Source organism: Oreochromis aureus, linkage group 3 (genome assembly GCF_013358895.1).
Source record: "Oreochromis aureus strain Israel breed Guangdong linkage group 3, ZZ_aureus, whole genome shotgun sequence".
Lineage (NCBI taxonomy): Eukaryota > Metazoa > Chordata > Actinopteri > Cichliformes > Cichlidae > Oreochromis > Oreochromis aureus.
The window spans coordinates 59,460,403-59,475,480 of record NC_052944.1 but is presented as its reverse complement, the minus strand read 5'-3'; the positions used below and the strand labels follow the sequence as shown (position 1 = coordinate 59,475,480).

The 15,078-nt window shown below is 39.3% G+C and overlaps 1 protein-coding gene across 1 annotated transcript; it reads right to left on the bottom strand.

The window, feature by feature from the left end:
* Positions 1–2,380: 2,380 nt before the first annotated feature.
* LOC120433996 (nectin-4-like) lies at positions 2,381–6,078 on the bottom strand. Its single transcript, XM_039601341.1, has 3 exons — positions 6,036–6,078; positions 4,316–4,408; positions 2,381–2,742 (listed from the first exon to the last, which is right to left on the bottom strand). Exons 1-3 carry the CDS (start codon positions 6,076–6,078, stop codon positions 2,381–2,383), a joined length of 498 nt encoding a protein of 165 aa, XP_039457275.1.
* Between the last annotated feature and the right edge of the window lie 9,000 nt (positions 6,079–15,078).

The following is a 15,078-nucleotide window of genomic DNA, read 5'->3' as shown; positions in this document are numbered from 1 at the left end:
ATCCAGCTGTGGTTCAGCCTGTCGATGCACGATGAAGGATTTACGTCATGTATGAAATATTTGACTTAACAGCCTCCATAAAGTTATCTTCACGAACGTTATTAATCTTCTTGGACGTCAGCAGCTGTAAAGTGTCCCAACCAACAGGAAATGTTCACACAACATTCTTAAATGTGTCCTACAAGTTTGGGAACATTCGAGGTTAAACGGTTCTATTATTAAGGAGGCTCTGGCTCACTGGGTGTGTCAGCACTGAGGAATGTTTTTCTTTGACACTGCCACACGTCATTCAGACATTTCTGCACCAAGTTCAGTTCCTGCTGCTCTAAAATATATTAATGGAGCCTTGAATACATGTTAGAAACACAGGTGAATGTTTCCTCACTCAAATGTCAACCTGAGCTACAGACACAGATCTGAGTGCAGAATGAGATCTGATTGGTTTATACAGACATGACAGTTTGGGAGATTTACTTCAGACTTCTGAGTAACAGCCTTTAAAATGCTGCATCACTAACAATAAGTGAACCTCTCTAAATTGTTTAAGCACACATTCAGAGCGCTGAAAACACAGCAAGAAGTAAAACCACAGAGAAAGAAGAGATCTGACCAGAAGACATGACAAACATCTCTGTGGACCAAACTGTGTGTGGAAAGATTGAATCTATGTCTGTTTATCTCAGCGTAATCTTGAATGAAGCTGGAGCAAGTTCACATTTAAAACATGTAACACGTTACAGTAATTCTCTGTGTCTTTATAAACTTGTACAGGTTACAATGTCACTTTGTAATGGAGCTGTAAACCACTCAGTACTTCATAAACATATCATAGACACAGCACCAGTGTTTACAGCATCTGTTTGTAGAAGGAAGCTCGTTGTGCTTCAGTGAAGTTTAATTTTCAGCTGCTTTTCTGCTTCCAAGTGGTTCAACAAATACACAAACAAACAAACAAAAAAGACAAAAACAAACAAACCATGACAGTACTTTAATGTCAGATATCTGAACAGAATCACTTCAGTACAAAACACCACAAGTTAGCGTTAATACATTCGCAAACATTTCAGGCTTTGTACACAGTTAATTTCCACATTGTAAACACCAAGTATAATAACTTCTAAGTTTTGTGCTTCTCAATCCACTAAATCAGCAGTTCTCAAATATTTTATCCTGTGTCTCATTTCAGGAACTAAATCATTGTCAATTAATCTTAAAAAAAATTAATAATGATGGAGATTAAATTTTATTCCCTGGTCACAGCATCAGGAGATACTTGTTTGTTTTGCACAAGCAGAGACTTAATGTTTGAAAACTGCTGGACTACAAACATGTGGAGTTGCTGATTAAAGGTTTTTATCAACAGGAAACTGTTTTTGTTCTAGTTTTTGGACAAACTATGAAAAAAAAAATCAGCCATTTTTGTCCTGGTTTCCAGACTCTGTCAACTGTGAAGGAGTATAAGCTGATGCTAACAGGCAGCTGGCATCAATAAATGTTTGAGAGAGGAGCTATTAAAAGGAAAAAGCAGCTTCCTGTGGACACAGACCCTTACTCAGACATAATACAATCACATTAAAGATAAAAGGTAACAAACTGAGAGGAGAGAAATGGCTGTATTTTAACCTGTCTATACAACCAAAATGTACACAAACAGTGTTACAGAAAGTCTCATTTAATCTCGGTTAAATGTTACTGAATTGCTCTTAGTCTGGCTCATCACCTGGGACCTGTTTGTCATGGGAGACCCTACCAAGAGCTGAACGCTCCAGACAACTCAGCTCCCAGGATCGTCTGAGCTCACAAACCTCTCCACCACGATAAGGTGGCAATTCAAGGAGGGGGACATGCCTTGAACCCAACATGCCAAACACAACTCAGCTAATCACACATGGGCTAGCTTAATGAGTGTGGCATGTGTCAGAAAAAGACATGTAAAATAAAATTCCCAGCTTGGGAAAAAAAAATGTCTGATAACAAAAAACTGTTCAATCAGGGCAACAAACAAGTGCGATGTGAGTCCTCAGGTTTTTTTGGATCCTGATGTTTTCGTTTTTTGCATCTTCTGTAGATTAATATACCACCAGTGATGGCAACAAGAAGAAGCACAGCAATGACCGTTGGCAGAACAATCTTGAGTCCTCCTGTCTGACCTGCAGGTAAGAAACAGGTGTGAGGTGTCAGCTGTCAGGTAGGTGATGAGTGAAGAACAGAACAGAATCCATTTCCTCTTCAAACTGCTGTCAGACATTATCTACTGCACTCTGATCACATCACTCAGACCAGCTGCTTTCTACAAAGTCTCATCAACAACATCTTTAGAAACAAACATCAACAACCAGGAAGCAGCTTCACCTCTGATCACACACACACTCAACTCTACTCACTCAACTGGAGGAACAACAACACTCAGGTAGATGATATTGATGGGATCTACTTCCAGATATGCTCTTTTTCTGCGGCTTGTTCCTGTCCTCACGCGACACTCGTATGATCCATTATCGGCAGTTGTCACATTCTTCAGAATCAGAGACGCATCTCCATCCTTCATATCTCTGTCCTTCAGATACACCCGGTTCACAAAAGATGGATGCTGGTGTTTTGGATCAGACCGCCCATCCCGATACAAAAGAACATATTCCTCATTTAGATCAGGTCTGCTCCACTCTATACCTATGATGTTGTCTGGAGCTTGACATGGCAGAGTAACATCCTGTTCAGTCTCAGCTGTGATGATTTCCTGGCCTGAAAGAGGAAACACGGTGCAGAGAGGTTAATGTAAAACTGCAGAGTGACATTATTGCCAGACATGGCCAGCCACAGTATGAAAATCTACACTCAGCGAGCCCAGAACTCTGAATGGGAAACATGAATGTACATTTGACACAGTCACGATGACACCAGTGATCATGACTTAAATTTAAAAGAAAAACTAAAATATTAAAAAAATCAGTTTAAGAAACTTGGTAACAAAACAAATGTCAGTGTTTGAGGTGATGGACTCAAAGTCCAACACCCCGGCAGGCCCCAGGTACCACCTACAACTACTACTATTTTTACAAATACAAAAGCAATGAAGACCTTTTAAGAATGGGAATGAAACCCCAAGCAAACTTCACTTGATACAGTTAAACATGTTTATCTGACATCCAGCCACAAAATTATTTTTATATGCAGATCAACCCTGTGTTGCATGGTTTCGCTTTAGAAAACCCAAGACACATTTAGCATTTTTTTTTTTTTTTTTACTGTAGGTGTGCAGTCGCCTATTATGGGCTCATTTTGAGCAGGAAACCCCAGACAGGGAGCTGAGAGGTTATTTTAGCAAGAGGGATCTGTTTATTTAGTATTATACTGATATAATTTGCATGCAGCCTCTGCTCAATGTCTCGATCTTTTGGACTCTGTTTATCATGGGCCATTAGAATTTATAACTGGTTGTAAACCTTTAACACTGTACTTTGTATTCTCTGGCTTACTTATTGGCCTTAAACATTAAAGATGTTACATAATTTAATCCAAATTGTCAACCTTTTTTTTTTAAATTTAAAATGAAATATTAAAAGTATTTCAGTTCCATAAGGCTAAATAAAAAAATAATAATAAAATAACACTAAATGTTTTGGTATGAAATCTAAATAATAAATACAGTTTGAATATTTGTTACAAATCAAATCAATTTGAAAATAATGTTTACATATATAAAAACATACTCTGAACTTTTAGGAGGGAATCTTTACTTAGTACTGTGCATTACATACAGTTTTGCAGGAATTATGTGTGTGTGTGTGTGTGTGTGTGACTGTCAATAGTTTGAGCTGAAGTGTAGAAAAATATTTGAAGGCTGCTGTGTGTTTATTCCTCCTTAATTATCTTCAGTGCAGTCTAGACAGTGACACCAGAATTCCTGCGCATTTCACTCCCGCTAAGAAATCAGCCGTGTATTCAGTGAATTACTTTTTATTGATTTATTTTCGTGTGTGCTACAGATAAAAAGCTATTTTACCATTAGAGTCAAACAATCCTTCTCATAAGCTTACTGCTCAGTGACAGTCCCAGTGTTACTTTAAAGTAAAACTGGCTCATAAATATAAATATTTCAAACATTCAGTCGCAAAAAACAGAAGCGCTCACTAAGGCCTGTGCATGACATAACGGTGTGGTGACATCGACGCAATTGGGATTGAGGAAGTAGTTCTCAACTGTGCTTAAATAAGAACTATTTTAACACACGTACACTGACACTGAACTACCCTAAACATATTTCATTCAAGTGGGCCCAAAGTCATTTCACATATCAGGAAATAGCTGAACTCACCAGCCGAGGAAGACTTGATGAAGATGGCGAACACCAAAATCAACCAGAGCCAGACGGAAAACGTCGCACCAGAGATCTCAGCTGTTCTAAAAACTGAACAGAAAATAAGATTAAAGATTAAATTAAATCCACCGAGTCCAGTTAGTTCAAACCTAAAACATAAAATGATCCGTTTTCGTTTATTTCCAGTCACTTTACTGTCTTTTTAAAAGAATCATCTAGAAAAACGACACACAACAGGTGTCACGTCGACATAAGGTGTAAAAAACGCCACAAGTGACACAGAGGTTTTCATCATACGTTAAAGTCAAATTAAAACTGTCAGTAAACCAAGAACAAACCTTTCATCCAATCCATAAATGCCACAGTGACTGAACGTGAACGAAGTCTTCCTTAGTTTATATTCGCTCACATTCGGGCGTGCTCGTGATTTACTTGTGGGCGGGACCTGGCGCTGTCCTCAGATCGAAATGTGGAGCTTACATAGCCTCCTTACCTGAAAGGAAGAGTAGTTATGCAAAAGCATGAACTTTCTCAAGCCAGGAGTATTTGTTAGTTTGGTCAAATTTGCCTGATGATGATATTCATTGAAACTTTAGGTATCTAAATACTGTGAGCCAAGTGCTTTCAACAAGTTCCGTGTTTTTATAAGATAAGATAAGACTTTATTGACCTCACAGCAGGGAAATTTGTACATTATCTCCGCTCAGGTACAGATAGCAGAAGAAAATAGAAATAAAATATAAACAAATACAAAATAATAAGATAATACAGTATATACAACAATAGCCTACACAGTATGTGATTATGGACAGAAGGTTGTGGAAATGCAAGAAATAAATTTAACCTTTCTTCCACTACTATTACTATGTAAGTAATAGATTGATAGAAGAACATGAATCAATTTTATTGGAATTCCACGTGAAAGACCAATACAAAGTGGTGTACACGTGAGAAGTGGAATGAAAATCATACATGATTCCAAACATTTTTTACTAATAAATAACTGCAAAGTGGGGTGTGCGTAAAGAAAATAGCAAACATGGGACTGGTTAAGGTATGAAATGTAATATGGGCCCTGATCTATATAACAAATTGCTCACAGCTCGTCTGACTGTGAGTCCCAGCAGCTCTCAGTTCTTTAAAGGAGACTTTGTGTCTCTGAGCTGTGAGGAGGACGACAGCTCTGCTGGATGGACTCTGAGGAGAAACACAAGCAAACAAAAGAAGAGTCAGTGTTGAGCTGACTGGGGGAAATCAGCTGGTTCTTTCTGTATAATCAGCTACATCTACACACGTTGATGAAGCTGTGTGTAAATGGATGAAATGCTGTAGTTTGTCTCTGTGTTGAGGTGGATCAGTGATCCTGCAGAGTCCTGTCCTCCCTGTGATGGAGGGAGATGACGTCACTCTGCTCTGTAAAACAAAGACCACTCCCTCCAACCTCCCAGCTGCTTTCTATAAAGATGGCTCCCTCATCAGGAAGCAGTCTACAGGTCACATGACCATCCAGCATGTTTCCAGGTCTGATGAAGGCCTCTACAAGTGTGACATCAGCGGTCATGGAGAGTCTCCATCCAGCTGGATCACTGTCACAGGTGACACACTCACCTGTCTGTGTTTCTGCAGGTTTCAACATTCACAATGTGACAAGAACTTAATGACTGTGTTTGCTTTATTTCAGAGAAAAACACCACCACACCTCCACCTACATCCACACCTCCACCTACATTGACCTCCGTCACTCCTTCTCCATCACTCATTCCTGTCTTGTCATCTATTGGATCGGTGTGTGCTGTGGTTCTGCTGGTATTAGTGGTTCTGGTGGTGAAACAATGGGCATGTGGAAAACCCAAAGGTGAGACTATTACACTTTTTTAAATAATTATTTTCAAACATTATTTTTTTAAACTTGTAATAACAAACATGTACAACACTTTTCTTACGTTTGCATTAAGATTTTAAACAGTAAAAGACATTGTTGTTCATTTTCTTAATTTCAGCTGACCGGGCAGAAGTTAGAGAAGATGACATCACAGATGGTGTCACATACAGCGAAATCACAATCTCAAATCGTCAGCAGCAGCCAGTCAGATGGAGCCCAGGTAGTGTTTTATATGCTGAGGGTCCATGCTGCACATGAGTAACGTGGTTGCATCTTTTTCCCTCTCCCTCCTGTCATGGTTCAAAATTATTGAGGAGGAATCCAAAAATCACCACAGATCCAGGCGGGTGCAATTAGACGGCATTTTAATGAACACATGTGTGAGTCCAACAACCCAATCAGTATTGAACTGTCTTACAAAAGTCAAAACAAAGACTTTATAGAGGTGAGAATTGTACCGCCCCCTCTTCTGTTGCTAGGCAGATTTAATACAGCATACGTCAGCCTAAACCACAAACGTTAAGTTAACTTTGAACACAGTTTTAAACAGAACATCATCTTCGCGTCGAAGGCAGGTGCTTCCCCTCAGCTGTCTTCGCTGTCGCTTATCTCTGGGACATCTGGTGTACTTCCTGGAACAGACTAACACGTACGCCTCGACTTCGCAGCCATAAGCAAAACATAATTAAACTCTTGCCTACTAAATGAGTCTACTTATATGCAGTGTTGGGACTAACGCGTTATTAAGTAACGCGTTACAGTAACTACGTTATTATTGTGGTAACGAGCACAGTAACTAGTTATTATGCCAAAACCAGGAACGCGTTACTCGTTACTGGGATTTAGATAGGCTCGTTACTCGTTACTTCGTGTGGTGGATATCACGGAGCTTCCACAGATTCAATAACATTAGCAAGTGGTGGAAGCCAGCAGGTGGATGAAGGAAAAGGGAGGCAAGAGGAGAGACCCGAAGCGGCCGCCGGTCCGCGTGTCAGGTGAACTGAACTTCAGGTAAGAAGTTATGACCTGCAGTCTGTCTGGGTCAGATATAAACCAAGTTTAGGTGGAGTTTATTTTCGTTATACTGACTTTTTCGTACTGCGTGCTAGCTAGCATGGCAGAGTTTCTATACAGCTGGGTGGGTGCTATGTTACTGATGTTGAACTTTATTTTGTTCATACGGTTAATTATTAGAGTTGCCAACCGTCCAGTAAAAAACAGAATCGTCTGGTATTCAGAGAAAATATTACGCGTTTCGTACTGAGGTGAAAAGGAACACAGTTTGTCCCGGACTTCAGCTACAATGAAAAAGACACAAAGCTGAAGCTGCACAGCTGCCTCTTCTTCTCTCATTCTCTCCTGTTTCTACTTCAATCACGAAACTGATCAATGATCAGCTGATCGGCTTTTCTCTCTTGTTTGTTTATCGCCCACTTTGCGCCAGAAAGAGGAAACCAGCGGATGTCGCGTTAAACAACAGCAGCACGTTTAAGCTTGATCAGCTGTTGTTAGAATTTATTTAATATTAATTTCTAGTATCAGCTGATGTTTGTTGGAGCCACAGCTGTAAAGCTGCTGGTCATGATATCGGTTTGGTTATCTGGTGAGAGGGAAACATGAAGATGAAACCAGGAGATGTCCTTACTGAATCATCAGAGCTGAACAGGTGATGGAGAAACAGGTTTACCTTTTAGGTGACATGGATGAGTTGAAGGAAGTTATGAACTGTTTCTGAGAGACAAATAACACCAGCATCCTTTTCACGTAGCTGACAGCTGGTAACTGTGCAGGGGCGGGTCTAGCAAATTTTTGCCAGGGGTCCATGTAGGGCATTAACAGGGAAAGGGGGGGACAAGGAAATAGTTTTCTTTATTATTCTCATTTAAAATGTCTCGCTTTTAAAAAAAATAATTATCTGAGTCTTACAACAAACAATTGATAGATTGATACATATATACCATCAGAACAGTGTACATCACTGTCACAACAGTGTTTATTTTCATTCAAAGGCTTTATGATTTTTCCTATAATGGTGGGCCGGTCTCTAGTCAAAATGCTCAGGACGATTGTTTTGTCCCAGTCCAGCTCTGTATGCAGCTCATCTGCAGTCTGGTGTTACCTACATCTTCCTATTCAGAAGGCAGAATTTCCGAGTTCTGAGTACAATCAAAAGCACCACGACTGCAGTTTTTGTGTTGGATGTAAAAAGCAGGCTAGAATCATGGCGGCGGTCAACGACGGTCCAGGCGTGGGATTTCTCTCGTGGAAATGTGTACATTATTTTTTCCTTTCTGTTGGTAGGTGGCACAGTGCACTTGTGGCAAGTAAGCAAGCTAGAAGACTGGCAGTCTTGCTGGGTATCCAGTTACGGAAGCAACACATTAACAAGAGAATTCTGAGTAAAACCAAAGTTACTTTCCCTAGTAACTAGTTACTTTGAAAGTAACGAGTAACTTGAAGTAACTGAGTTACTTTTTTAGAGAAGTAACTAGTAATGTAACTAAGTTACTAATTTAAAGTAACTTACCCAACACTGCTTATATGTATGCGTGCGTGTCAGCTTCTGCTGCCCTCTGTTTCACCCTTCACCTTTCCACTAGACAGAAGGCCAGCACTACTGAAACTCTATGTGTGTATGTCTCATCTGTCTGTGCGTGCAGAGTTTGCATCTGCTTTCTGAAACTTAGTTGACCTCAACTTAGGCAACCAGGCTAAGGCCATCCTGTGTGTACTGATCTTGACTTATATGTAAAATATATAAAACAACTGTTTCAATCTAACACAACTACTTAACGCTTACTCAGCGATAAATGCATAATAAAACACCCTGCTCTTAACTTGCACTCACTCTGCTTTCAGTTTCACTTCTGCAAGCCTTGCAGAAGTGTTTCCTGTCTCATTTTGGCACAGAGTGTATTTTCCTGTCTCTGCCCTCTACACAGAAACATTTAAGATTATCATATAGGAGCATTGAAAAACATTTAAAATTATAGATTCAACTCCACAGTTTAAAGTGGTTCTTCTTGGACCTGTAATAAAGACTAATATAATACCAATATATTTGAACATCTGAATGCATCTGCATGCAACATCACTCTCAATCATGAAATGGTAATGATGATTATAGAAATAGCAGCAAACAATAGCAGTAAAATATTTCTCCTCTTGACACTGCCTTACCTTTCCTGCTTGGCTTCTCATGTCCTTGTCTAGTCTCGTCTATTTCTAACCCTGGAAGAGTCTCTGAGTCTTGTTCTCTAAAACTAAAAAGAGGAATTATGGATTTGATCAACTGCTCCTTTAATCCAATTGACACCATCTTCTCGACGAGAAGCCTGGGTTCGGGAGAGCCCAACTGTCCTGGTGGGACGTTCCCTGCCAGATACACGATGGATGGGTGAAGTACTCAGTACTCAGACTGTGCTCATTAAATGCAACACGGATACGATCTTGGAGAAGCTCATGACTCTCCAACGGGAGATTGAGAGACCTGGTGACCAGTGATGAACATTAGACCGGCTGTAAAAATTGGATGCAGTCCAATCCAAAACAACCAGCATCTTCATCTCATGCGGCTACCATATTGGCGCCTGCTGGGGCCCGAGGCTGAAGCTGATGGGAACAAACAAACAAACAAATTCTCTCCTTGATTAAAAAAAAAAAAAAAACTGTGTTTAGACTCTTTGTCCTTATCCTTCAAGGCCACCTGCATCGGCTGGAAGACTCTTGACTTTTGCTCCTCCCAACGCCTCCAAATGCTTACTCCTACCCTGGGCAGGCTGACCTATCCAGGGTAGGACATTTTACATTGTAAGATGTGAAGATTTATGTGCTTTTTTTGTGCTGAGGTGTTTTTTTTCTGTTGTCAAACTGCTCTCACTTAGGAGGTCAGTCTGGGAGGTACTCTTTTTTTCTCCTCCTCTTTCCTCATGTATTATGTATTTCACTGTTTCTTGTACCTCTCTGACCTTCTTCCAAATGTGAGGTTTGTGTAATCTATGTATGGTCAAAAGGAGTGCTCATGTTGGCGCTGGCTGAAGCAAGCAACCTAAACGTACCCAATTTCCTTCAGGCTCAATAAAGTATAATCAATCAATCAATGCTGGTATCTTTAAGAAATCAAGTGTTACTTTAAAAAAGTGACAAAAAGGAAAGAGAGAACTTGATTTAAACATTAAACGAGTTTTCCTCGTTTTACTCTACAGAAACTCAGTTTCTCGCCAAAACTCGCTGAACATGGGAAACAAATCCAATCAAACAGCCAATTCCTTCAATATTTCAGAGCCTGTATTTTCTACATTCTTGTTTGTTAAAGCCTTGGGAACACTGTTACACTCACAATGAATGGAAAACCAAGTTTCATTGACTGGTATTGTTTTATTTTATGTGATTAATTGAATAAACTTACATCAGTACTTTGTTTTTCCCTTTAACTCGTTCCTCTGCTGTTCTACCAACATTTAAATCAGCTTTTTGTTCGGCACGTTTTCCTCTTACAAAGTTAAACAGTTTTGTAGTTTGCATCACTTCCTGACTTGTTAATGCATTTATATATCCATATTGTGCAGAGAGCGACCCAGCTGCAGTCTACTCTACAGTGAGGAGGGACGACATCACATATGGACGAATCATCATCAAAGACGAGAAAACAAAATCAAAGATAAGAGGTGAAGTACAACTACTCTGCTTTGTCTCTGTCCCCCTAAAAAAGCACCCGTGGGACCTGCGTGGGGTCACTGCAGACCCCCACAGCTCACAGTGGGGCTGTATCTTGGACATCTATACATTGTCCATAAATTGTTATGGAAGCCCAAAAGGGCAAAACTGCTCCTACCTTCGTGGAGCCCACTTGGTTTTTCTGATGGCAAGCCCATATAGGGGCTCCCAAAGGTAAAAGTGCTGTCAGCCCTGTGGGGGCATGTGTTGTTAACCTCTACAGAGTGACAGTGTTAGCTGTTGGCTAATTTGCAGATGACTGAAATATAAAGACCCAGTGAAGGTTTTTAATTTTATTTGTGGTTCTTCCAGTCAGCAGTTTGTACGTTAGGCTTCAAGCAAGAGAATAGGAAATATATACACAATAGAAATCATGTTTAACGGGACAATAGGTCAGATCTCTCATCTCCAGAAACAACCAGTTATATTTGTTGGAATAAATAAGATGCAGGCAGCATCTATGACATCTTCAGGTGAATTCTTACCCTGAATCCAGCCTTACAGGCTCTTGGTCTCAAGCTAAAGACTTTATATTTTAAGGTGAAACTAAGTTTCTAACTCTTGCTGTCTCACGTAGAAGTGCTGCTGCTATATTTTAAATGGTATCAGCGCAGCTAGAGTCATTTCCACCACATGACCAAAATGACCTGATCTGCACATTTCTTCTCTAACAGCAGCAAAGCTACACACAGAGGCCGATATAGAATCACCACACTGCTGAGACTCTTCTCTTCTTTGACAAGTCTTTGTTTTTGGATGTTTTTGGATTAGACCAATTATTATCGGCTCAAGGCCACACAAAATATCTAAATCAGTAAAAACGGTATATTACCCACAATTTTTTATGGATCTTCTTCAAACTTCACAACATTATACTGGGGCCTGGTTGACATGAGTCATGACTTCAGTGCGATGCCCTACGACGTCACAATGACGCCATAAAGTTTAGCCAATAAATGTTAAAATCTTTAATTTATACAGCTTACAGATTTCAGCCAATTCTGCTCTCATATGGGCAAAGATAATAAAATACACCATTCATATATAATTCTTCAAGGTCACAGGTCATAGGTCAAATGTCAGGGTCAGTCAAATTAGGAAAAGCTTTAGTTTCCATTTCTTTTCCATCTCCAAACTGTTATCTGTTTTGTTTTCTGTTATGTCAATTTTCATTGTAACAGTCAAACAACAAGGCTGCCAGTATGACTTATAAAAACCTGCAGCCATTTTTTTAAAAATGTGCTTCATTGTGCAGAAAGTGATCCAGCTACAATCTACTCAGAAGTGAGAACCACTTATCAACAGATGGGCTTCAGAGCAAACAGACCCACAGGTACAGTTCTTCATTCATTAACACATGATTGATGCAGCGATCGTGGTTCAAGAGTTGGCAGTTGGTCTTTTAATCGGAAGGTTGCCGGTTCGAGCCCCGGCTCCAACAGTCTCGGTCGTTGTGTCCTTGGGCAAGACACTTCACCCGTTGCCTGCTGGTGGTGGTCAGAGGGCCCGGTGGCACCAGTGACTGGCAACCTCGCCTCTGTCAGTGCGCACCAGGGCAGCTGTGGCTACAATGTAGCTGCCATCACCAGTGTGTGGATGACTGAATGTAGTGTAAAGCGCTTTGGGGTCCTTAGGGACTAAGTAAAGCGCTATACAAATACAGATCATTTACCATTAGTTTGCTTTCTAGAAGTTTGAAGTGTTCCTTTAAAGTGACCAGGAAGTGTATCCTGCTGTGTCTGGGTGGGTAGTTAAAAATTAAACTCTGCGTGACAGAAATACAATCACCACTCTGCTAAGGCTCTATGCTTCTTTTCCATAAACTATCAAACTAAACACTTCCTGCTGGATTTCTTTGAAATTAAAAGTAAATGTATGACAGAAACGTTAATGTGAACATCCTGGAGGAAGTACTGAGCTTCATTCACCGTGTCAATAAGGACAAAAAGTTTTAAAAATATGAACACCCTGCCCCCAAAAATAACATTTATATTATTTAAACTGTGTGTGCTCTGATAACTAATGTTTCATTTTGACGATACTCAACAGTTTTTTGCTGTTTTGTTGTAATTTAATTGTATATTGATTTAGTTTTGTGCAGAGCTGTGGGTTGAACTGTGCATGTTTGTGTGCTCAGATTTTCTGGAGCCAGAGGTCATTTACTCCAACCTGAAGTAATCAACCAGTCCAACCAGTGGAGCCCAGCTGCTCTTCTCGTGTCGTTCTCTGGGTTTCATGAAGATGTCTGATGGAAAATTTGAATTGCCGTGGCTAACTGAAAAACATCTGTCTTCAGTTCAGACAGGAAACAAACAAATTAACTGAAACCACAGACTATAAACAGCATGAGCATCGCTACATTGTGTGGGTTACTCCGAAACCAAGCAGCAATTTACACATCAGCTTTTTCAGAAACTTAACAAACTGTATTATTATTATTTTTATTTCAACCATTGAAAAGCATTCTGTGCTTACAAATCGCAAACTGTGAAAAAAGAAAACGTTTCTTCATGTTTGATCGAACCAACAAATCCCAACCCAAAATATTAAAATTCAGCTCAGTTAATTCTGTTTTATTTGTATACCAAAAAAAAAAAAAAAAAAAAAAAATCACAGCAACAGCCACCCAAGGACACCTTCCCTGATCCAGTTGATCGTGGGAAGTGTCAGTAACTTTCATAGTAAGAGCTTGGAAATCATAAAGCAATCATAAAACCACACTTAAGCATGCTTCCATGGAATGACATGTATTTTAAATGTGAGACACGGTGATAGAGAACATAGAAAAAACCATAGTGATGAAGTGTTCTGCTTTATGAAGGCCTTCAGATTCTGCTGCCATCTATTGGTAATACTTGGTATTAGTAAATGACAACAAGAAAAAACCTGTAAACTATTTAATGTCTGAAATGTTATGATCAGATTATAATTAGTTATTCAAACGTTTTTTCACCATTAATGACATTTTACTGAGCGTTAAATTGTTTTTATTGTTCATGAGTGATTACCTGAGTGAAGATAAAACATACAAACTCTTGTACATTTTTCTGTGTCTCTCTCACATGTGATGAATGCCAGTTACTGGATGAATATGAACATTGTTATCTTTGTTTAAATGGGACTATTTTTATCTGATGTTTTTGACTTTTTTTAATGTAACCTTAATATAAAGTTAAGAAAATATTATAACCTCATTTCCTCTTTGACTGGGGTAAAATGAACAAAAGGAAATCAGCTGTTATCAAATGTTGTTCCGTGATTAGCTATAGGATAAGTTTCTGGATGACACCCTACTGCCTGCTGAGGGTAAGGATTGGTGGGTTGGACGTTCTTTTTATTATTCCCTGTGCTAGGAATGTTTCAAATGTGGGAATAAAAACTTAAAGAACTGGAACAGCAGCAGGAGGCTGAGACATTTCAAACAAGCTGCTTTCAGCTGGAGGCTGTTATGAATCCTGAATCTGTTGTTCTTTATATTTTGTTTTGTTTTTATTTGTTTTGTTTTTTTGTTTCACAAACAACAAGCAGGCCACTATCAATGCAACAGATCGCTTTGACTCCTCTCCACCATTAACCGTTTTTGATATGTCACTTGAGACATAACTGACAAACAGGTTTGTCCAGAATGTATTTCAGAGGATTAGATGTTTAGATTAGAGGTTTTCATTTTTATTTTATTTTTTTTATTTCACAGCATCGGGAGTGAAGACCCTAAATGTTTCATCAGATAATAAAATTAAACGAAATCAACACAATCAAAATAAGACAAAAGGACTACAAGTCATTGCTGATATTCAGTAATACAGTCCATGTTTTCTGCTGGCTCTATGTGATATTTAAGCAGGACCTCCTTTAAAAGTCATTATATAACTGATTTATAACCATTTTGTATTTCTGATATAAAGAGCCGCATGTCACACTGTTGCATCTGAACATTATGGGGAGATACTGACTGATTCTAGGTTTTCTCTGCAAATACAGGTGTTCAGTGTGTGTGATGTAGTTTCTCTCAGACACATTCAGCTGGATTTCAGCCATATTAAAACTGTAATAGCATGCAGAAATAATGTTTTGAGGATTTGCAAAAAATCTGGTAGTGTGAGAGCAGAAAGAAGAGATCTCATAGCAGCACCTCAGCCAGAGTAAGACATGTGGTCTGATC

Excerpts from the sequence above, each read along its gene's own strand:
- LOC120433996 (XM_039601341.1), bottom strand. The coding sequence starts at position 6,078 with ATGAGTGATGGAGAAGGAGTGACGGAGGTCAATGTAGGTGGAG. Across the intron at positions 4,409-6,035 it reads GGAGGTCAATGTAGGTGGAG|TTTTTAGAACAGCTGAGATC; the intron begins GTGTGGATGTAG and ends TTTTCTGTTCAG. Across the intron at positions 2,743-4,315 it reads CATCAAGTCTTCCTCGGCTG|GCCAGGAAATCATCACAGCT; the intron begins GTGAGTTCAGCT and ends TTCCTCTTTCAG.